Source organism: Rattus norvegicus, chromosome 3, assembly GCF_021556685.1.
Source record: "Rattus norvegicus strain SHRSP/BbbUtx chromosome 3, alternate assembly SHRSP_T2T, whole genome shotgun sequence".
NCBI classification, from domain to species: domain Eukaryota; kingdom Metazoa; phylum Chordata; class Mammalia; order Rodentia; family Muridae; genus Rattus; species Rattus norvegicus.
In genome coordinates, this window is record NC_141536.1 from 99,828,033 (window position 1) to 99,852,647 (window position 24,615).

Here is a 24,615-nt window from a genome sequence, read left to right on the forward strand (position 1 = left end):
TAGAGGATTCTGCATGACACAGGAGTTGATTGTGCCATTTTCTCATGCAGTAAAGACCAGGACTTTCGACTTGGGTTTAGCCTCTTGTTTGGGTAGCAGAAGAGGGGTAATGTTTTCAGGGCACTCGCATAAAATTCCTGCTCATCTGAATCGTTCACCATCATATGAACTCACCAGATAGAGGCCCCACGCCAGCAATGGGACCTGTACTCTTGAACTTTGTCTTAGTTTGTGTTTTATTGTTGTAAAGACACACCATGGCCAAGGTAGCGCTAATAAATGCAAACATTTAATTGGTGCTGGCTTACAGTTTCAGAGTTTCAGTTCATTATCATCATGGCAGGAAACATGGCAGAGTCCAGTCAGACATTGTGCTGGAGAAGGATCCAAAGGCATGCAGAAGGAGAATGACTCTTCTGCCCTGGGCAGAGCGTGAGCATTAGGAGCTCTCAAAGCCTGTCTACACAGTGACACACTTCCTTCAGCAAGGCCACAACTTCTAATAGTAGCACTTTGAATGGGCCCAATATATTCGAACCACTATATTCTACTCCCTAGCCCCCATTGGCTTCTTCAAACATAATGAGTCTGTGAGAGCCATACCTAGCCATAGAATAATGCAAAACATATTTAGTCCAACTTCAAATGTCCCAAAGTCTCTAACAGTCTCTACAGTGTTAAAAGTCCAAAATTCAAAGTCTCTTCTGAGATTCACCTCATCACTTAATTGTAATCCCTTATAAAATCAAAATAAAAAAATCACATCACAGAACTTCAGCATCAAAGGATATATATTATCACTCTAAACCATCATAGTGGGGATATACCAGACTAAATGCCAAAGCCAAAACAGCCAGCTGGGCAAACTAAACTCTGCATCTCCATGTCTGATGTCAAAGTGCTCTTCAGATCTTCAGCTCCTTTGATCTTTGTTGACTACAACAAACTTTCTCTTGGGCTGGTTCTACCTGTTAGCAGCTCTCCTCAGCAGGTATCGCATATCTCTTACATCTTAGGGTCTAAAGCATCATCAATATTACAGCTTCTAATTCCAGTGCCTGGGATCCACACATGATCTTCTGGGCACCTCCAAAGGGCTGGCGTCCCTTCTCCAGCTCTGCCCTCTGCAGCACTCCAGGTTCTGGTTGACTCCACTCCACTGCTGCTGCTGTGTTCCATGGCACTGGCATTTCCAATACTCTGGGGTCTTCCACTACATGTAAGCTTCACCAATAGCCTCTCACAGGCCCTCTTCATGATTCCAAGCCTCAGCTTCTTTACATGCCTTTCTAGTCCTAGGCCTTCAACTGCTGCTGAGGCTGCATTTTCACCAATGGCCTTTCCTGGCCTCTGACAGTGCCAAGCTTCAGCTGCTCTCCATGAACCCTTCATGCCTTCAAAGCCAGTACCACCTAGTTGATTCTTAGACATTACCAAGTCCAACTTCAGTACGAGGTACAACCTTGGCTCTCTCTGGAACACAGCTTCTCTGTATTCTCAGAAATCATATCCCAGAAGATTTCACTTCCGTGATGCTGGTCTCTTCTTAAGCACCACTAATTTCTTTGCTTCATCTAACCGGCATCAGTTGTCCCAGTAACTCCGTCTATTCTTGACTCTAAAGCTAGAGCTACATGGCCAAAGCTGCTGAGTTCTGCCACTTGCTGGGTCTGGAGTATGGCTCCCTCCTTCTATTACATCTTTACCAGCTTTGTGTTTTCCAACTCCTTCACTGCCTAAGCTTGGCTGTCCTAGAACTTGCATTGTATACTGACCTTGAATTCAGAGATCTGTATACCTCTGTCTCCTGAGTGCTGGGATTAAAGGCATATACTACCATGCCTGGACCTAAGCTTTTCATGGCCACTTGAGTCCTCCGTTTCTGGATTGTAGTTCATTCCAGATTAAAAATCTAAATGAAAACAATAACCAAGTAGTAATGCCCAACACGATATAACTATCACTGCTCAGCTGTAAACACATAAACAATAAGCTCAGCTGGGTGGGATCTCACCCTTAGGTCACCACTCCCTTCATCTGTTTATCGCTTTGAACACAGGATTCAGCTCAAGCCTCCTTCATGGTGCCACTTTAGTACTCGAATCACGTTTTGTATTTTTCCTGTCTCCGTTTGTTATACTTGATCAAAATTCTCTTCATAAGAGTGAGCCACAGGTCAGAGTCTATACTAGGCTTTTTTGAGACCGTCTTCCTTAATACAACCAATCTGAATCACTCTACCTTAGCCTCAGGCAGTCTCCCACAGAAAAGCGGCCACATTCTTCACCTAAACTTCATAAACAGTCTCCAAGCAACATACTAAAATCCCTCTCCTCTAAACCTCTAGAGTAAGGGCTGAACAGCTCGAATCATCCTCAGTATCAATGCCTTTCATATTCCTACTAGGATGGTAAATTAAGTCTTACTTAAAGAATCACATTGCTTCCTAAATCCAAGTCCTCAAATCTACATTCCTCAAAAAAAAAAAAAAACCACAAAAACACTGTCAGGCCTATCACAGCAATACCCCAGTCCTTTGTACCAACTTCTGTCTTAAGGTTTCATTACTATGAAGAGACATAACCAAAGCAACTCGTATAAGCAAACAAACAAAAAAAGCAGTTGAGACATTACCAAAGTAACTCTTATAAATGCAAACATTTAATTGGGACTGGCTTACAGTTTCAGAGGTTCAGTCCATTATCATCATGTCAGAACGTGTGGGCAGATAGGGTATTGCAGAAAGAAATGAATGGTCTGCATCTTGGTCCAAAAGCATGCAGAAGGGGAATGACCCTTCTGCAGTGGGTAGAGCTTGAGCACTAGGAGCTCTCAAAGCCAGGCTACACAGTGACAAACTTCCTCCAACAAGGCCACACACACTAGTAGCACTAGCAAAAGCAAAATTATGATCTCCCATGGCATAACAGTATCAGCTCTCTTCCTTACAGTTTTCTTATAACTATGGGTAAAGAAAAATGATTTGTTTTTATTTTTACAGGTTTTTGCATGAGTTAGCCCAGATTCCCAATTTTGCTGAACGTGCCCAGTGCATAATCTTCAGGGCTGTATTTTCCGAGGGTATCACATCCTTACATCGAAAAGTAGAGATTGTCACACGGGCCTCAAAGGTATGTTTGCTGTTTAAATGCTTGGTTTGCCCGTATTGGTAGGAAATGAGGAAATGGGAGGTGAGGGAGACCCAACATTAGTGATTCAGTTTACATTGAGTGTTATTCTAAGTGGGCTTGCCTGTCCAAGTATAAGGAGGATAGGGGGAAAAGGACCAGGGAGATCTGAACTGAAGAAAAGACAGAAGAGGGGAAAGTAAAACTTTTTACAGATTTCTTCTTTTAAAGATGTCAGTATCTCACCATGTACACACCGGCACCAAAAACTGAAAGTAAAACAGCATAGTTTGATTCCTGTTCAACTCTTCAAATCATAAACAGATTTTACTGGGAACCCATGCACATGAGCTTATGAAATCTGTCTACATCATAAAATGAAAAGATTCTGGAGGCTTGAAGTAACTGTAATCATGAGTGAGTGGTACATACATTTCTGTGTCCACTGCACTCTGTACTTGATAAAGCTAAATTGTAACCCCAGCCTTTTAACTGATACCCATGTTGTTAAGCTCACGAGGCAAGTAAGTTCCACAAGTCTGTAATATTTCACTGTTTATCAGGATGCATGTTACCCCGCCACCGCATAAGAGATTTTTTTCAATGAAAAAAGAACAACCATTTCCAAAATATGATACTCACACTAATAATCCCTGAGAGACTAAAGAAGTCTACCTAGTCCTGAACTTTGATTATTACTATTTTTAATCCTAAAATAAGTGAAGACAAAGCTGGGCTGGTAACATAGCTCAGCAGGTAACGGCACATACCACAAAGGCTGATGGTCTGAGTTGGAAAGAACCAGTTTCTGCAAGATGTCCTCTGACTTCCACATGCTTGCACATACCCACAACCACTCCGTATGTGCACACACACACACACACACACACACACACACACACACACACAAGTAAATGTAGCAAAAAAAAAGAAAAATAAAGAATATAAAAAGAATTTAAATATAAAAAGAGTATAAAAAGAATTTCTGTTTGAAAGTTTGTACTTGAAGGAAACATAAAAGAGAAAAAAAAATGAATGAGATAGGAAGCTAAAGAGAACTCTTACCAGTGTAATGCTGTGAAAGTTAATAAATATGAAGCAAACTCCCTGAGAAGATACATTTTGAAAAGACTTAATGAATATGACCTCTGACCTTAAAGTACATCATTAGCATAATTCATCTCTGAGGACTACATCCATTCCTGCTGCTGCATCTATCCTAAATTTTAATATGCTCTTCGTATTTAGGTCTGTAGTCCCAAAAGGTATCCTGAAAAGATATGTGATAACTTTAGAAGTTATCAAAAATTAGCTACATTCTGTGACTAACCTATAAGTACTTTCTCAATATTGAAACTGATATAATGAAAAGTAAACACAAAGGCTCCACCCCTCTCATCAGATCATACCGTGCTTAGAACTTTGTTGCACAAGTAGGATATTGTGGCCGTTTGTCACACACACACACACACACACACACACACACACACACACCACACACACACACGCACACTGCTGTAGTGAAATGTATCTTGTATTTGCCAACCGTTGTTACAACTAGTAACAAGCCACTTAGCAGGACTTGGGCACTTTAAGGAGCGTTAGCTGAGGAGCAAATATGACTGTGTTTGTGGTTGGTTCAGACCGTGCTAACCGGTGTTTGCCATTGCAGGGCCTGCTGCACATGAAGAGTGTGAAGGATATCTTAGCTCTCATTCTGGCTTTTGGAAATTATATGAATGGAGGAAATAGGACTCGAGGGCAAGCAGATGGATATAGTTTAGAAATTCTGCCCAAACTCAAAGACGTCAAAAGTCGGGTATTTATTTACTTTTCTCACTGTCTATGTGCTATGGTTATTTTTCTTCTGAACCTATAATTTAAAACCAAATATTACAGACTGACCCATTTATCTTACCTTTCCTCTAGTGGTAATCGTTTATCTGAAAGCGTGTAGTTTTGTTTTACCCTTCTGCACTTCCTTTTGACTTGAAAATAGTAGGTTTTTCAGATCAGACCTCATGTTCAGCGATAAAGTCCATTTTTTTATTTTAGCCGTAACATACGTGATTAGGAGTTAAACTGCTACTGCAATACAAGCTAAAGCAGCATAGTGTAGCAGTCATCCTGAGGAGGTTAGAATCTGTTGGGATTCAGTACTGGCCACTTGTAATTTACTCATCCCTAAGTGGCAGACACTGTTGAGTCTAGTATTTGAATTATTCTTCTGCCCAAAACAATTGGGGCTGGGGTCTCGTGTCAGCTCTCTGAGCCTGATTGTCTTTTGGCTCCGCACCCCTGCAGAGCCACCTTTTTAGAAACAACTCGCCCATATCTGGGCGTCCCATGGGGGAGGGGGGGCCAGGGAAGGGAAATACACAGGCAAATTAGAATTAGACCCCTGTGAACAGGACACAAAGGCTGCCTTGTGGGAGGGCCTGCTCCCCCTGGCCTTCCAGGGTCATAAAGTGGCTTGGCTTCCCTTTTAAGCTGGTCCTGATTGTTTTTTCACACCATTAAGAGCACACATTTTCTGAGACTTGGAAGGGAGGGATGGTTTTCTCTTCTATTCCACAGCTCCCCTCTGCATTTACCGCCCCCTCCTGTCTTGGCAGCATGCTGGGAAATATTGGGCAGTGTTTTTTGTTTATTTGTTTGCCCGCTTGTTTGCTTTTGTTTGTACATTGGTCTCTGCCATTATCTTAGAGGTCTCCTGGATTACCTGTCCTATTTTATTTTTCATCCCACAAAAGATGATGGAGTGTCATTTTTTTTTAAAGCTGGCATTTTTAAAAAAATGGATTAAACTAGGAGGAAGGAAAATCTGGTCAGTCTGTAACAGAAATATGACTCAGTCTCATAAATTATAAGTGCCAAGAACTGGGATCTCTGGTCTCAACTGAGAAGCGTGCAGGGTCTTCTGTGAACAGCTGTCATTTGAGTTTCTCTTTAAAACCTAGGACAATGGGATGAATCTGGTGGACTATGTTGTGAAGTACTACCTGCGGTACTATGATCAGGTAGGAAACAGCACTGGGACATCTGTCAGTGGGTTTCACCTCTAATGTATTGCATTGCTAGCATGCAGAAATTAGATACTGGCTATAGATGGAGGGATGGCTTTCCCTCCAGTGTAGCACTGTATCTGAGAGCCCCCCAGTGAAGACGAAGGTACCCCGGGTTTCAGAAGAGGAAGTGTCCTAAAGACACAAGGTGCTGAGTCTCAATCTACCGTAGAACACAGCTTCAAGAAAACCCCTCATGGCCCCTGACCAGGTTATGGACTTTTTCTGAACTCTCAATGGAATCAGGAGCTGCTTAGATACTAAACAACATTGAGCAAATCTTGAAAACACTGTAATTCTTCTTTTTTTTTTAAAGAAAAATGACTTATTTATCTATTTATACACATTTTCATGCATATGCATGTTTGCCTGTGTGAGTTTATGTGTGCCACATATGGGCAGGATCCTGCAGAGGCCAAAAGAAGTGTCAGATCCCCTGCCGTTATAGCAATTGTGAACTGGCACATGGATGTTGGAAATCACACCTGGATGCTCTGAGAGCAGTGAACTCTCAGAACTGCTCATCTCTCCCCAGCCCGCTTATCTTTATTGTTTAGTTCGTTGAGGGGACAAGGTCTCACCATATGTATCCCAGGCTGTACCAAAACTCACCATGTAGACCAGGCTGTACTTGAACTCACTCTGTCTGCCTCTGAGTGTTAAAGTTACCCGCCCCCGGCACCCTTAATAATAAAAATTCTACCAACAATGCATCTGGGAGCAAGTTAGAGATGTCAAATTTGAGGATGAAACAAAACAAGAACATTGGCTGGCCTTGCTTAGTTAGACTATATATAAATTAGAATTAAGCACTTTCATAAAACTATCCCTAAACACAATTTTTCCTTTATTGCTTCCTTTCTTCACTTTGTGAACCCACCAGCTAAGTTGTTTTCAAGATCATTCACTTCTGCTTTTCTGCTTACCCAGCTCATGGAGGCACTAAAGCTGCTCTCCCAGAGAATTCCTGTACGTCCCACCCCATCTCCTGTGTCTAGATCTCCCTGACTCTAGGCAGTTCCCTCTAGACCAGTGGTTCTCAGCCTTCCTAATGTGGCCTTTTAATGCAGTTCCTCATGTTATGGGGACCCTCAGCCATAACAGTACTTCACTGTTACTTCATAACTCTAGTTTACCACTGTTACGAGTTGTGATGTAAATACCTGATATGCAGGATATGTGATATGTGACCCTGTAAAAGAGTTGTCCTACTCCCAAAGGGGTCACATCCCCACAGCTTGAGGAATACTGCCCTTGACCATCTCACAATCTTTTATGCATGCCTCCAATACAGTATAATATATCAAACAGAAATGGCTCTTCACTTAAAGTGAATCAAGACTCTGATGTCCACCTGGACCACAGCTATCTTTGTCTTAAGTCTTTTTTAAAGATTCATTTATTTTTATTTTATGTACATGAGGCTTGCCTGCCTGTGTATAAATATAGCATGTACATATGTGGTACCTGCAGAGGCCGGAAAATGGCACAAGCACCAAACCCCTGGATCTAGAGTTGCAGGCTGTTGGGAGCTGCCGTGTAGGTGGTGGCAAGCAGACCCAGGCCCTCTGCAAGAGCAGCAAATGCTCTTAATGACAGGGCCATCCCTCTGGCCTCTGACTCACGTCTTTTTATAAAATTTTGTCTTTTGTGTTATTATTCCTCTCTGGAAATAACGTGTTTGGAGGTCTTGGGGAGAAAATTCACAATGACGTATTTCAGGGAAGTGCAGACCCATATAAAAAATAGTTTAATTTTATATAAATAAAGACCACAGTAATGATCAACACGTATACCAAAAATGTGCAACATCAATACTTAGTAGTCACAGCCATGGTGAGATGTGCTAACACACTCATTAGGGCAGTCACTCTAGAATTAAAAAAGAAAGTGTTGCTGAGGTTAGGGGCTTTTTAGAACCCTTGAGCATGGTTTCTGAGAATGTAAAATGGTCCAGGTACTATGTAAATCACATTATGGGCGATTGTCAATGAATTAAAAATGAGGGGATCCAGCAGTCTTACAGGGGGACACATTTTCTTAATTGATACATATGTGCTCACAAGATCTCAGCCCTCCTGTATCAAAAGGTGTGGAAATATGCATACATTTTCTAGGGAGTTATAACTGAAGACTCACAGTACTGTTCTGCTTACGGTAATTAATAATAGCCAGAGACTTGAGTTTTTTGTAGGTGTCCAGTGGATAACATTGAAGTCAAATGAATCATGTTAGAATCATCAAACAGACTAACATACTGCTATAAAAAGTGTTTAAGACACAATGTACTGGCCCTGGATAGTATTTTGTCTGCTTCTAAACCATATGCATACACGAAGGAGGGCCCACACCTTTAATCCCAGCAGGGAAACAGAGGCAGGTGGACTTCTGAGTTCCTGGCCAGTTTGGTCTACAAAGTGAGTTGCAGGACAGCCAGGAGTATACAGAGAAATCCTGTCTCAAAAAAACCAAGGAAAAAGTATATGCATGTGTTTCAAATATGTGTGTGTGCACGTATATGTCTTAGTCAGGGTTTCTATTCCTGTACAGATATCATGACCAAGAAGCAGGTTGGGGAGGAAAGGGTTCATTCAGCTTACACTTCCACATTGCTGTTCATCACCAAAGGAAGTCAGGACTGGAACTCAAGCAGGTCAGGAAGCAGGAGCTGATGCAGAGGCCATGGAGGGATGTTTCTTACTGGCTTGCTTCCCCTGGCTTGCTCTGCTTCCTTTCTTATGGAACCCAGTACTACCAGTCCAGGGATGGAACCACCCACAATGGGCCCTCCCACCCCTTATCACTAATCGAGAAAATGCCTTACAACTGGAGCCCATGAAGGCATTTCCTCAAGGGAAGCTCCTTTCTCTGTGATAAATCTAGTTTGTGTCATGTTGATACACAGAACCAGCCAGTATTATTTTTATATATATATATACACACACACACACACACAGAACCAGCCAGTATTATTTATATACATATATATATATATGTATATATATATATATACACACACATACATACATACATACATAGATGTGTGTGTATATACACACATATACATATATACACATATACGGATATACATATATATGAGTGTATATATACATACACATATAAATATAAATTTAACACTAATCAAAAAAAATCCTGGAATGATATATAGTAATGTATTTCATTATTATTCTGGGATGTTAGGGCTACGATTCTTTTTAACCTTCTATTACTATGCATGATGAACCTGAATTTGTAAAAGTGGAAACTACAATAAAACCAATCATTCAATCACTCTTTCATGGCCCTTCTTCCATAAGTATTTTCTTGTATCCTGATCCTTAAAAAAAATCTTCAAAGCTCTTACTTTGGAAGCCTGGGTGAAGAGTCCTTAAAGGTCTCCAATGATTCCTTTTGCTTGTTCTGTGGATAGTGTACAAGTTGCCAATGATCTTGACATTGCTCCTTTGAGAGCCAGAATTCACATTGACTTTTTAGCGTCTGCCTCGGTGGTGTCCAATAAACATTAGCCACATAATGATAATGTAAACACCATCAAAATAGGCAGATGTAAAGACCTAGGTGTGAGGTTTTATTTCTCTGGAGTGGGAGAGAGATGTTGAGCTTCAGGAAACTTGGCAGCAGGCATGTCTGAGCATCCTCTAGGAGCTGACAGCACATACCTACAGGGCGGAATTACCCCGAGGAATGCTTGCAGATGCCATTTTTAATTCCAGTTGGGCAAGGTCAGATTTGCCTCTATCCAGTGATCTATTCTCCATAGAGAGGTTGAAATCAGTCCATGGCATATGATAGTTAATGAGGTGCAATGGAATTGCCTTCCTGGAGGAAAATGTAATAATTGCAGATATAAAGTAATCCCCATCCATATTTGTGCAGAGCCCTCCTGGTGTTCCCTGCAGAACACATTGAACTCAAGGGCAGTGTGGGGCTGTGTGATTTATGGAGCTCTTCTTCCCTTAGGTGGAAGTGGTTGGTAATGATTAGCAACGACCTGAGGCAAGGCGAGTCCTTTCAGTTTCCTGCTCCTTCTGCCTGGCATTGGGTACAAGTACAGGTCTGTGTAGGCTGAAGAAAACCACACAGAGATGAGACCTGTCAGTTCTTAGTGCTTTGACTAGACCTTCCATGCTGACTCATCACCAGCATCTTTTCTTTTTCCACCTTTGATAAACCCTGAAGCCAGGCACACAGAGGCAGACACACAGCTCAGGGAGTATCGTAGCAGAATTCCTCCAGCGTGGGTCTCCGTGAGCGCCTAGATGGCTTTTCACTTCACATTCAGACCTGGCATTCACAACATTCCAGTTCTTAAAGTATAAAAATAAATACAGGAAGATGGAGAAATGTGGATGGATTAAGTACTGATAAAAGAGAGCTGCCTTCCCCGAACATCCAAATGAACCTGAAAGACTTAGAGCAGTGGTTCTCAACCTTCCTAATGCTGCGACCCTTTAACATGGTTCTTCACGTTGTGGCAACCCCCACCATGAAATTATTTATTTATGTTGCTACTTCATAACTGTAATTTTGCTGCAGTTATGAATCAGACCATCATGTTGTCTGATGGTCTTAAAAACCCCTGTGTAAAATCATTCAATTCCCAAAGGGGTTGTGATCCACGGGTTGAGAATTGCTGACTTAAAGAAAGGGTAAGAGGCCAGGCAATTCCTGAACCTATAGGGTAACATAGTCATAAACTACACGTCTGGTACTGTGGAGTGGTCAGCTCTAAGCAGGACGTCTGTATCACACTACATGCAGAAGACCTCACAAGATCAAGCAAAAATCCCAATATGGATGGTAACTCAAAAAGTCCTACCTTTTACAGACAAGACCTTTCTTCAGAGATGAAGCCACTGGGAGCCTATTCATGCTGTAGTAAATGATCCTATGTGCTTTTGCATACAAGACAGTACTAAGTGGACTCACTGAAAGAATACATGAAAAATTGGGAATGAAGTTGCGGGGGAAAGGGGAAATTTTTAAGGAGCATAGGAAGGGGAAATAGATTTGATCAAACACACCTTATATATGTATGCAATTCTCAAAACCTAAATATATATACATTTGCATACATATATTAAAGTAGTTATGTGTCTCATGGTAAACTTGCTGACTTCATAGAGCAATATTTCATGAACTGTTTGCTGTGGTGCCTACCAACCAAAACCATTTATCGATATGTCAGATATTATATACTATAGCAAGTGTAAGACAGAGTCCTTACCACTGATGTGTTTATAGTCCAGTGACACATCAGACATACAATCTGAAGCTAAAAATTCTAAATTAATAGCAATCTGTGCTATGGTACTAGGATCAGACACTTTTGGATAACACAGAGAAACACCCAGCTTTAGGGAGGCCCTAGAAATCTTTGAGGAAGTACTGCTTGTGTTCAGACTTGAAAGATGAGTATGAGCAAGGAGCCAAGAGGAAATTCTAGGGAGATGAAAAAGAACAGCTTTGTAGGTAAAGGCCTAGAGGCAAGAGACTTGCTTGTCCTTTTGTTTCAGGAAAGCTCAGGAGTAGGACTTGAAGTTGGGGGAAGGCAGATCTAAAGCTGGTGCTGTAGACAGAGGCCAGATCATAAAGTACCTTGTAAAGCAGCTTTGGCATTTAGAGGTACTCCTAATGGCACCAGGAAAGACAGAATGTGAAGGAAGCTGGCAAAGTAGTGTGTGCAGAGAGAGAAACAACCGAAGACTGTCTAAGATACGCAAGATAGAGCTTACATTAAACAACTCAGGAGAACGCAGTCTAGGCTGCAGAGGATATTTAAGGCTCCCTGTAGGTTTCAGTATGCCTGAAGTGTTTGTCTCTTAAGCTAATTCACAGCTCAGATCATCCATCAGATAGGACTGTGGACCTTTTCGAACCTATACCCAACCATACGGACTGCAGCTACGTCCTCAAGTAAGCCAACGACATTTAGATGCACTTGATACGCACACAAGTCAGAGTGTGCACACATTCATCATAGCTTAAGCTGCAGAAAGGATGAGTAAAGGAAGGGGGTAGCATCTCCCATTCAGTGCCTTCTTATCCAGCCCACACTCACTGGCACACCCCAAGATGAGTTATCTGATTGCTAGCATGTGTAACTCACACAGGGACTCTCGGTGTAAGTACTTTCATGGGTCTCCCCTGCCTTTTCCCATGGGAATAGAGAGAAACAGATTAGAATATGCCTGACAGTTTCTTCTTACACTCGGGGGTAAAACCGAGGTGCAGCCCACGCCAGCACCACAGCTGATCTCAATGCCAGGAAGACCGAAAAGATACCATAATGGAGTCAAAAGCGTCAAAGTACAGGGTCCTGGTTTAGGAAAGCAGTACCACGATTCCTATTTAACCATGCGACTGAACTTATTTTTTTTCCTCACTGGTGCTGTGGAATGTCAACCAGAGTGACAAGATGGAAGCAGACCATTCTCTTGCTTACCCTGTCTTTTAGGAAGCCGGAACAGACAAGAGTGTTTTCCCGCTCCCTGAACCACAGGATTTCTTCCTGGCCTCCCAGGTCAAATTTGAGGACCTCATAAAGGATTTGAGAAAACTGAAGCGTCAACTAGAAGGTAATGGGGACTGTTGTGACCGTTGCAAGGGCGGCTTCTCCGAGCAGTTTCATCTGATGGCTGCCTCGTGGAGTGGATTGCAATGGAGCTCCCTCGTGGGCTCCTGTGGCCCTCATGGGCCGCTCCTTCTCTGGGCAGTACCCACATGCAATAAATCCACGCAGTCCTCCCATTTAGCCGTTGACCACTTGGCATCTCGCCATATCGCCCTTTACTCCCGTGTGCTCACCTGTGTGTGTTTGGCGGGGTTTGTAAGCAAGCACGTGTGTATGGTTGTGTGTGACGCCGGTCAGCTGTGGTGTCAAGACTTGGACGTAGCTCCTCATGTTGGGTTAGTTTTTTGTTTTGTCCTTGAGCCATGATCTCTTACTGGCCTAGACTGTACCAAGTAGGCTATGCTGGTTTGCAAACGGACCCCAGGGGTCTGCCACCCTCCACCTTGCCTTCCCAGGGTTACAGGTGCTCACCACCATACCTGCTTTTTAACCCGGGTTCTGGGTTTCAAACTTCAGCCCTCATACGACACTTTCCCTGCTCTTTCCCCACTCCATATCTTCCTTCTTCCGATAGTAGTTGCAGCTTTAATAATAGTGGGTGCTCGTTGCGAGCATACCATTTTCCTATGTCATTTTTATAACAACCATGATAAGCAGGAACTATGTTAATGTCGTGTGGAGATGAGAAAGTTGAGACTTAGGGAAATTGTCTAGTCAGAGGCAAGTGTCTTCTGCTTTGACCAGGCCTATCAAGTAACACATCATATATGTTCTAAGCTTATTTTACTACACATACATACATACGTATATATATAAAGATATGTTTTTGTTACATATGCATATGTACCGTAACTCCATTTTTGAGGCAATTCCAATGATTCTAAAACCCACATTAAATGTTCTATTTCAGTTAAGTGTGCATTTTTAATGATGGAATCCAAAAACCTGAAAACTGCCTTTTCTTTTCTTCTTCCTTTCTTCTCTTTTCTTTCTTTCTTTCTTTCTTTCTTTCTTTCTTTCTTTGTATCTTTCTTTTTGTGGCTTTTTAGAAGGTGAAAGTATGTGTCTCTTGGGCAGGAATTTTCCTTTGGCATCTCTGCGTCCTGTGTTTTCACTGTGGAGACATCTTCTTGTCCAGGAATATAAATACTAGCCTTGGCTCTGCTCTGAACCAAATGGTCGTGTTCTTTTTTTTAATTAATCACTTTATTTGTTTACCTTTCAAATGATATTCCCCTTCCTGGTTTCCCCTCCAGAGGCCCCATCCTGTCCCCCCTCCCCTTTGCCTCCACCCACTCACACACTTCTATGGAGAATCCAGGGAGTGTGTTAATGTGGAAATGACTCCCCCTTCCCCCACTACCTACCTCCCCGTTGCCAAAAGGAAAGCTTGAGGAAATGAAGAGCTTCAACCAGGAATATTTTTGCATCAAAACATAAACTAAACATTAAAAGTTCTTCCATTGAGATCTGTCTGGCCATGGAGGCAAAGTGGGAGCAAGTTGTTTTTACTTTGGGCATAAAACTTGTTCAAGTACGAATAGTGGTTACAAGTTAATATTTTTAACATTGTAAATTATTAAGGAGCATTCTGGTTCCTCCCCACACCCACTCCTACTGTGGATGGTGTGGAGAGAATGAATTCAAACAAACAGACCCTTTGTATAGGGATCTTATAGGTGAACTGTGGGCTCTTTTGTAAGGACCTGACAGCTTTATCTTTATCTCTGATATTTTGTATTGCTCTATTTGTATTATAATAAAACAGAACAGGTAAGCCTTCACATAGAGTCTTCTCTGTACTTCTCCAGGGGTAGACTTAGGAGGCAGGGTACTCTCACGGATGGCAGAATAGGGATCCAAGATATAGGCCATCCCTTAGAGTCAGTTCTTAGGCCTGTCTCTCTGCCCCTTGTTAAAGCCCTTTGTCCTGACCCTTCATAGATGTTTGAGAAGAAACTTGATCTCTGTTTGATCTTAACCCTCTCGTGCCAGGGGCTATCTCCCCTGCATCCTCATGGCTGTCCTTGTCTATATGAGCTTGATGTTGAGTAGCAAAGGGATGAGAGGGGAGTGGACAGGAAGGTTTCCCAGGGCACCTCACCTTGTCAAGGGATTTAGCTGAGTGTCACTTTGGCCTCCCGAGTCTCCACTGACACTGCACTGACACTCCCCTCAGTCACTCTGAGGACCCACAAGAGCTTCTGGAGCTAGCAGACGAGCTTTCAGAAGGAAGACTGAGCATCACCTGGGCTATTTCCCTTCCCTACACTGTGCATCCCCCAGACACATGAAGTCCCACGAACACCAAGGAGGGAAGACTGCCCCCCACCCCACACACATTGAATATTTAAACAAAAATGCCCTGCTAATCTTTAGAGATGCCAGTGTTTCTGACACATGAAAGTTACCCAGTAAATATTTAAAGAAAACACAGAGCCTGGCTTCTCTAATGAATTTCTTTTTCTTCTAAATAGCATCTGGCGAGATGGCGGGGATCAAGGCGGTCCGTTTCATCTCCAGTCCCCATTCAGTTTCACCTCCCTTTCCATAAGGCCTTGGTGTGAACCCAGATTGAATGTTTAATTGAGGAGGACATAATTTTCACACATACACCAAAGATTTGATGAGGCTTTGAGGTTTATTGTAGCCATTAAAATGTCGTAGCTGCTGGCAAAATCCCAGAAAATGTCTAAAGCTAAACCAGATGTGATTAGCAAGTTTCAAGTAGTGTCAGGCCCCAGGTCTCTGGACAGACATGACACCACCTTTTAGAAGAAAATAATATTTAGTAGCATCAACCACACCTTGCCGGAAAAGATGTAAATTTAACCTACGGTTGGTAGGCTTACAAATATCACTGATGTGAGCCTCGGAAGTAGTCAACAGAATTCTATTCATCAGCGTAGAGGAATGGATAATAGCCTAGACTGAAATGTTTTGTGCGATCGTTATTCTCAGATTGTTTTCATGTAGCATATCTCTTAGCCCTTATAGTGGTCCTTTTGACTTCTCCCAAGAGAAACTGAAGTCCTTGGTGTTAAAGTAATTGGCTGTTGCCTCACACGTAAGGATCCAGCCATATTTGAAACCGGACATAATGCTAGGATATGGCTTAGGTCCTCCACATGTCCCTGTGGATAAGAAGGCTTGTGTTATACATTCATGTCCCAGCACTACCTTCTCTGGCTGAAGAACTCGGTCTTCTGTTAATGATGGGTGACAGCCTAGGAGCACTGTCTGAGATGGCGGCATACTCACTACTGTCCCACAGCATGCGTCCCTGATTTCCCATGTCTTCTTTATGCACATTGAACACCCCGACTCCCACCCAGTATCCATTTCTCTCAGGCATCCATTTCTTTAGATGTTTCTAAGAGCTTCTGAATTATTTTCTTTATTGTGTGCATTTCCCTTCCCTGGACTCCCACGTGGAGGAGAAAGCTGTCAAAACTCCACCTTGACTACCACAAGTGCTGACTCTTTCATTTCCTTACTTACCTACTGTTCAGCTTGTAAGGACAAAGACTTTTCCTTATATATGTATTGTAGAGGCATAAAATGTGTGGTGGAAATTAATGTTAATGAGATCGTCTTGCCCTAAATTTGGTATTTTTCACTATCAATGCTTAGTGAAGCTTTAAAAAAAAAAGGAACCTAGGCAGTGGAGTCAGATGTGTACATTTTTACTGGTTTGGTGAAAGTAAAATCTTATTAAGTAGTATGACTATAAAAAGTTACCTGCAGAGAAGGTAGATAGATCAATGGTTATATATATGACTAGCATTAAAAGGCGCAGGGCTCAATATTCAACCAACACACACACGTACATGCACACTAGAAATTAACTGAAGTACTCCACTTCAGCGGGGTATGGGGACTCATGCTTGTAATGTTAGCACTTGGGATGCTAAGGGGAATTGCCCCAAGTTCCAGTCAAGCTTGGGCCACCTATTGAGACATTGTCAAGAAAAGAACACAAAAAAACCCACTTAATTTTATTACTGGGACATCTGGATATATGGCACTGCATATATCTATTCTATATGCATATTCTAGGAAACAATGAATAAATGGTTCCTTTGATAACGACAATTAGAGATACACCCCTTTTACTGTTGTGACCCTAAGCTGTAGAATTGATCCCTGCTACTCCAGGCCAGCTGGCTGTGACTGGGGAGTATCTCGTTCCCAGATAAACATCCTTCCTTTGGGAAGACAGAGGTAAGTCTCGACGTTGATAAACATCAACATTATTCCACGTTTCTTACTCAGACAATGGTTTGATTTCCTCGGTACTGTGACATTATAGGAAATCATTGAGCAAGCACCCTTGATCTTTCTTTCTTAGTCCTTGACCTTGTCTGCTGGCCAGAACAGTCAAGGTAATTCTTACCAACCCATATGTGGTAGGTGAAACAATGCCCTACCCATCAATGCTCAAAAAACCCCAGTTCCTAGAATCCATGATTGTGTTACCTTACATGGAAAAGGGGGACTCTGCAGATGCTGACATGGGGAGATTATTCAGGCCTGGCCAAGTGGAACTAATCTAATCACATGAATCTTTAAAATGAATCTTTAAAAGCTGAAAGCTTTCCCTGACTGTGATCAGAGGGAAACATAACTACAGAAGAATGATCAGAGGGATGCAATATTGCTGGCTTTGACAATGGAGGAAATGGGCAATGGGCCAAGGAATGTATGAAGCCCGTAGAATGGGAAAAGGCAAGGAGCAGACTCTTCCTAGAGCTAGCAGGGACTATAGCCCTGTCAGAGCCTTGATTTTAGCATAGCTAAGAGTAAGGCGTGTCCAACTTCTGCCATGCACAACTGCAAGATGTATGTTGTGTCTTATGCCACTTAATATTTGTACTAATTTGTTATAAACTTGAAACAAATGCATCATGGCATGGATCCTCTCTCTCTGGTTATATCTGATACATCCAGCCACACACACACACACACACACACACACACACACACACACACTCACTCATAAACACACACAACCTAACTGAGGCTATAGTTGATAGGATTCCCCAAGCAGAAACATCAGTGATGTTGGGTGAAGTGTGATTTATTGTTTCTAAAAAGTCTATAGGATGGATAAATATAAAAATTTTTAATTACATTTTTTTGGTGTGTGTGAGTACATGTGTGCATTCAAAAGCATACATGTTAAGGCCAGAGGACAACTTGAAAGACTTGGTTCCCTAGGATCAAACTTGACTCATCAAACTTGGTGACAAATACTTTACCTGCTGAGCCATTTATTGAATACTAAATAAATATCAAAAACTCTGTATATTAAAATCATACCATGGAGGCTGAGAAGATGGCTCATTGGTGGCTGCTCTTCCACAGGACTTACCTACACTCATGTGCAGCTCACAACTGTGTAACACCAGTTCCAGGGTATTCATCCCTCTCTTCTGGCCTCCTCTGTCTCTGGACAAACATGCAGCACAGACATACATGCAGGGGAGATAGCCATACACATAAAATAAACATTAACATTTTAAAAATCATATCATACAGGTCCATCATGTGCTTTGGCTATTAGAAGCTCTTGGAAGCACTTTAGATTTTGAAATAAATAAGATTTACCTTTTAAACCACATCTGTCAGCATAAAGAATGAACTATCAATTTTCTTCTCTTTTTCACTGATCATGTAGTGTTTTACAAAACATACATCTATTAAAGTGTACTTTGTGAAGATGAGGTATTGGTATTTTTCTTAGTTAGGATTTTGTTGGTATGAATAGATACCATGATCCCAGCAACTCTTACAAAGGAAAACATTAATTGAGGCTGGCTTACAGTTTAGACGTTTAGTCCATTGTCATCATGGCAGGTGCTGGACATGTAGCTGAGAGTTACGTATCTGGATGTGTGGGCAACAGGAAGAACCAGTAACACTGGGCCTGACTTGACCATTTGAAACCTCAAAGCCCGCCTACACAGTGACACACTTCCTCCAACAAGGCCACGCCTCCTAATAGTGCCACTCCCCATGAGCCTATGGGAACCATTTTTCTTTAAACTGCCACAGAATTACTATCAAGCTTTCTAGGTAATTATACACTTACTGGTAAATGAGGAATACCGTGTAACACTCTTAGGAGGCACCGAGTGACCAGTGCTAGCTAGCGCTTGCTCATACCGTTGATTTTAACACTGTGGGAAACAGATTGCCTTCGTTGAGTTTTTCATCCACAGGCACAAGCAGATCCTCCAAGATGTCTTGATGTCTCAAGTTCCCACTAAATGGCACTAGTGGTCTCTGGGATTCGGGGTGGAATGCTCCCACCCCAAATACACATTTCTTTGATGTGATCCTGCAATAGTATTTTGTCATGGAAAAATTTATTCTGCATAAGAAATTAGAACGCTGGATTAAGTTTTAAATCAGAAACTGAGATAGGAATTCTTTGGATAGATGTTGAAAAGCCCACACATTCTTGAAAAATTACCTAAGAATAGAACTACTTTGCCTTTCTGGCTAAAAGTAGTTATTAACATTCCCTCTCATTAAGATTGAGCTTTATAATAAATGAGATCTTTATCAAGTCATTCCTTGAAAACAAAGCAGTATTAGCACGGTTGTCCTGTGCCTGGACTGTTTCAGTCCTAGTTAGCCACAGTACAAGACCCTCATGTTTGTGAATGTTGGCAGAGACACAAGTTCACGCATATATTCTTCATGGTGCTCCTGACTGTGTCTCTTCCTCTAAATATTTAAGAATATATATGTGAACATCCTCTCTTATGTTCCATTTAGATATATTTAGAAATACACTTAGATGGCTACGGAAAAGCAAGAATATGCTGACCTTTTTACTTTCAGCTCTTGTTCTACAAATATTTATGCTGGAAATGTTTGTCCTCGCGTGCTAATGTTTCTAAGTCTTTCCTAAATGAGATGTTCGGTGAAACACATAGGCCAGACTTTCAGTGAACACTGCAGACCCTTAATCTAATATTGAAAGTGGAAATCTCTCTATGCTGATTCAAATTGTAGTTACCCCCTGATAGGCATTGTTATTTTTATAATTGTGTGTGTGTGTGTGTGTGTGTGTGTGTGTGTGTGTGTGTGTGTGCATGTATATGCACATGCATGTGCACATGAAGACAGAAGCATCCTCCTTGGTCACTTCCATTCTTACAGAGCCTGGATGTATCCAGTTTGGTTAGAATAAGTGAGCAGCAGACACCAAGGATCCTTCTGTCCCTTCCTTCCTGGCTCAGAGATCAGAGGCCTGTGTTTTGTTTGTTTTCTTAATCGAAATATAATTTTTTAAAAATACAATATATTCTGATTATGGCATCCCTTCCACCAACCCCTCCCAGATCCTTTCTGCTTACCAACTTATCTAAAGTCACACCCTTTCTGTCTCTCATTAGAATATAAACAGGCGTTCTAGAAAATAATATCAATGATGGCAATAATAATACAAACCAGAAGAAGTCTAAGCAAGCAAACAAAAGAAAACCATAAGGAACAGACAGACTCTGACACACACACGCACGCACACACACACACACACACACACACTTGTACACATAGAAAACCCATAAAAACAAAATAGGAAACTGTAATATCTAAGCAAAAAAATCTATAAGGTAAAAGTGGGAAAAAATGCCAAAAGAAAAGTATAGCGAGGTGAGAACAGAGCTCTCCAAACACACAACTGAGTTTGGTTTCTGTTGGCATCTACTGCTGGGTCTGGGGCCTGCCCTAAGTAAGTTTGTACAACTACTGACTTCTTGGAGAAAACTAGATTTTCCTTTGCGAGTGGTTATCAACTGGGGAGCTGCTGGGTTAGGGATGAGGCTTTGTCCACTTCCCCTCTCAGCATCGGCTTAGGCCTGTCTAATCCCTGTGCCATGCTAGCATTTTTCACCTGGGTGCTAGTTATCGAATTCAGGTCCCCTTGTTTGTGTGGTGAGCATTTTGCTACTGAGCCATCTTCTGAGTCCCATCCAATTATAGGCATTCTAGTTTTCATGTTCTTATTTCATGTGCCAACCAGACTAGCCCAGAGCTATTGGTCAAGCCTCTGTTTGTGCAAGCCTAGAAGCTTCTACCTCAAAATCTTAATTATAATCAGATATAAGTGCTTAAGTAAAACTCAATTTCAAGAAAGCCTTTCTTTTTGAAGGTCTTTTAAACTATAGTCACTATATCGTCTATGAAATGGTAGATGAATTCATTCACAAAGCTCTGTATTTTCCCAAGGATCATCATATGGTTAAGCAACACTCATAGAATTTTAAACGTGGCTTTTAACTTTTAACACAGGCATAGAGTGGTATAGTAGACATAGTTCAATTCTTTGATTGTGACTTTTATACTTACAACTTAGTATTTGTTTGTTAGCTTGTTTGTTTTTCCAAGACAGGGTTTCTCTGTGTAGGCCTGGCTGTCCTGGAACTCACTCTGTCGACCAGGTAGGCCTCCCAAGATTCACTTGCCTCTGCCACCTGAGTGCTAGGGTTAAAGTCATGGACCACCAACACCCGGCTTATCACTTACTTTAAAAGCATATGTTATGGTCTACTCTCAGTGGATAGATTAGGTTAAAGATTTGGGAATGATTAAAAATATGTTCTTTTAGATATTATTTCACGAAATCAGCTAAACTGTTTACACTAGGAAAAACTCTCCTATTCAGCAGCCCCCAGTAAATAGTAAACAAGCTGTCAACTGTCCTACAAGGTAGAAACCATCATAGCATTGCCTGTGAATCTGATTCTGGGGGAGTATCACTCCCAGTGCTGATCCCTGTGCCTACTCTACTCTCAGTCAGACATAAGAAAGGACCCGAAGCGTTTTGAGAAAAGGAAGCCATCCTCAGAATGCTCTCAGAGACCTGCTCTCCCACTAGGCAGAAGGCACTGGTTATGGGAAGCAAAAGGTCCCGAAGGCAAGGAAGGTGAAGCGTCCTCAGGATAGATTAAGGGCTCAGGATCACAGGCAGCAGGTACAGAGAGAAAAACCTTCCAGGCTAGATCACAACAATGGAGTCTGGGAGAATCTTCCTAAGAAGTGTTTAGTTAATCCATTTGGTGTGGCTGAATGTCATAAGTGGAACAACAAAATGTGCTAAATCACCAATAAATGGAAATTCCTTTAACGATAAGCACATGGTGGAAAGCGGGTTTTACCAAAGGTTCAGCGGTAGTGATGCTAGAACTCCGGATGATGGAGGTGGAGGAGAGAGGGAAGGGAAGAGAGCGCCATCATTTCCACTCCACAGAGGAAAAGTTTAAAGTGCCAAGAGTCATGCAATGAAATTCCAAAATGGTTATTTTAAATTGGCGAAAAGCCACGCCACCGAGGAGGCCAGACTAACAGGCTAAAGAAGGAGAGATGCTGTCCTTCACCTGCAGAGTGTGTATTATATATAAACTTTATTATTAGTAGTAGTAGTAGTATTAGTATTAGTATTAGTAGTATTATTATATAAATAAGTGTGCTTCTGCCTTTATGCACAGCCTTCCCCACGAGTAACAGTGAGCCAGTTCACTCATACGTGATAGCGATGGCTCAGTGGTGCATTGAAATCAGGGATCCAGGAGGCTCTGGCCCTGCCACCTTCTGACCGCAGGCTGACGTATCAAAGCTTGGCACACGCCTAGCCTCTGTGAATCTCGGCTGAGACAGTGAAGGTATCCTATCCCTCTACCCGGCTCAGCTCCGGCGAACGCTGGAAGGTCCGGTGTGAGGAGCGTGACGAGGAAGTACAGCGGGCAGGGGGTGGGGGTGGGGTTAGTTCTTACAAGAGACGTGGGCAGTTGACCCATCAGGACAAGTCTGGCACATTTATCACCTTTGAGGAAGCTCCAGAAGATCTGAGTTGAATGATTGTCGGCCATGCCTAATTTATTAGCTCCTCGGTTCTTGCAACCCATTTGTCCATGGTAGAAGTTTATTAAGTATGAACTCTGGTACGAGACTGGATACATTAGCCAGAGTCCTGATCATGTTGCCATGGTGTTAAAAAATATTTAGTCTTGCAAGCAAAGTCTTAGAAATGATTTTTTTAGAAAAACTTTGATATGATTTATTTTCGTAAAATGATTTCAACAAAACAGGCCTCAAGGAATTGGGATAAATATTTCAGAAAGGCTGTGGGTGTAAAAAAAAAAATGTTGAACGGCACTGTGATTTTTCAGGCGAAGCATCCAATTAAGTGTGGCATGGTGGGTAAAGGTCATACACTTCCCGAGTGGAATGCCTTCAAAGATGAATTATACAGAGAGGAGAGGGGCTATGGAAACTGAGCCTTGATTCGTCCATTAAATTAATGGAAGAAGTGTGTGTTTTCCTTTGGAGCCCTGATTGTGCCATCTCCAGGTGCTCGGCATGAGTTGGTCGAGTTCTGCTGTCCTGGCTTCCTCCTCCCACTTGGCACTGTTTCAGTCACTGTTTAGAAAGCAGTGTGGTTAAGAAAGTTTAGTTTGTTTCTTTGTTTGTTTGTTTGTTTTATTTTCTCTGATAAGCATAAAAAAATAAGAGCTCCTTTTTTGGAAAAGTCTGAGTCAGAAGTCCTGAGTTAAAATCTTTGACTTATTAACTGTGTAACCCTTGGCACATCATTGCGTTTCCTCACCTCCCAGTATCCAAGAACTAAAATTAAGGCATCACTACTCTTCATTCCCATGAGTTCTGTAGAATTTACAGGCATATGAAGGCGATCTCTAAGTAAGGCATGAGCACAGGAGAGAGTGTCTTCTACTCCTCTTGTGCCTTTGCGTATGAACTTCTGTCCATCCCTGGGCTCTGTTCACACTCACCTTCAGAACTTGTTCTAGGCATCAGATCCAACCTCATAGCCATACCTTCACTTCCTCTACCTCTGCCACTCCCATGCCATGCCATCTAGTCCCTCCCCCTTAGCCACATAAAACTTCTTTTGGTTCCAACCAGATGAACCTTGTCTCTACTTCAGGACCTTTGCAGTAGCTAATCCCTTTGACTACAAGGTTCCATGACTTGAACTTTCTCTGTACCCAGGCCCAAAAGTCACTTTGAATTTAAGATCTCTATTGCAGCTCTCTATTTTGATGTCGCTCTTAATTTCTGTTTGTTTTCTGTAAATTTACCTTGTTCTGCCATCCACCTCTATGGTAGGTCCATATTTAACATGACGTTTTTTAGCTTATTTGTATTATGCCCAAGGGGACATGCCATATGCTCATCATTCATTCAGTATTTGCTGAATAAATGGATAATTAGACAAATCTCTAATGTTAGAAGTGACTCAATTTCAGATAATTGCTGGATTTGGCAACTTGACACAATCAAGAGTGATTGGGGAAAAGGAAACCTCAGTTGAGAAAATGCCCTCACCTGATTGGCCCAGAGTCGAGCCTGTGGGGTATTTTCTAGATTGATGACTTATGTGGAGAGCCCAGCTCAGTGTGCGTGCTGCCATCCCTGGGCTGATGGTCCTGAGTTGTATAAGAAAACAGGCTAAGCAGGTCATGAGGAGCAAGTCAGTAAGTAATGTTCCTCTGTGGATCTCTGCTTCAGTTCCTTCCTTCAGGTTCCTGCCTTCACTTCCTTTAATAATTGGCTATTACCTGGAAGTTTAAGATGAGTTAAGCCTTTCCTCTCTGAGCTGCTTTTCAACATGGATTTTATTACACTAATAAAAAGCTAACTAAAACAATTGCTAACTTTGCTCTCAGAGAGAAACTGGCAATGTCAGAGAGATTAATTCCTTAATGTCTAGCGATGTCAACAAGCATCAGTGGCTCAACTCTTTCAAGAAACAGACTTTAAAGCTAATCAAAGATTGATGGACCAGAGAGAT

At 41.9% G+C, this 24,615-nt stretch overlaps 1 protein-coding gene across 4 annotated transcripts in view; it reads left to right on the forward strand.

The window, feature by feature from the left end:
• Fmn1 (formin 1) overlaps nucleotides 1-24,615 on the forward strand; it is a 377,899-nt gene that overhangs the window by 252,714 nt on the left and 100,570 nt on the right. For all 4 annotated transcript variants that reach the window (NM_001447270.1, XM_087651256.1, XM_087651258.1 and 1 more), the window contains 4 exon segments: nucleotides 3,002-3,131; nucleotides 4,801-4,947; nucleotides 6,089-6,148; nucleotides 12,672-12,792. In NM_001447270.1, coding sequence (NP_001434199.1) covers nucleotides 3,002-3,131; nucleotides 4,801-4,947; nucleotides 6,089-6,148; nucleotides 12,672-12,792 — 458 coding nt within the window.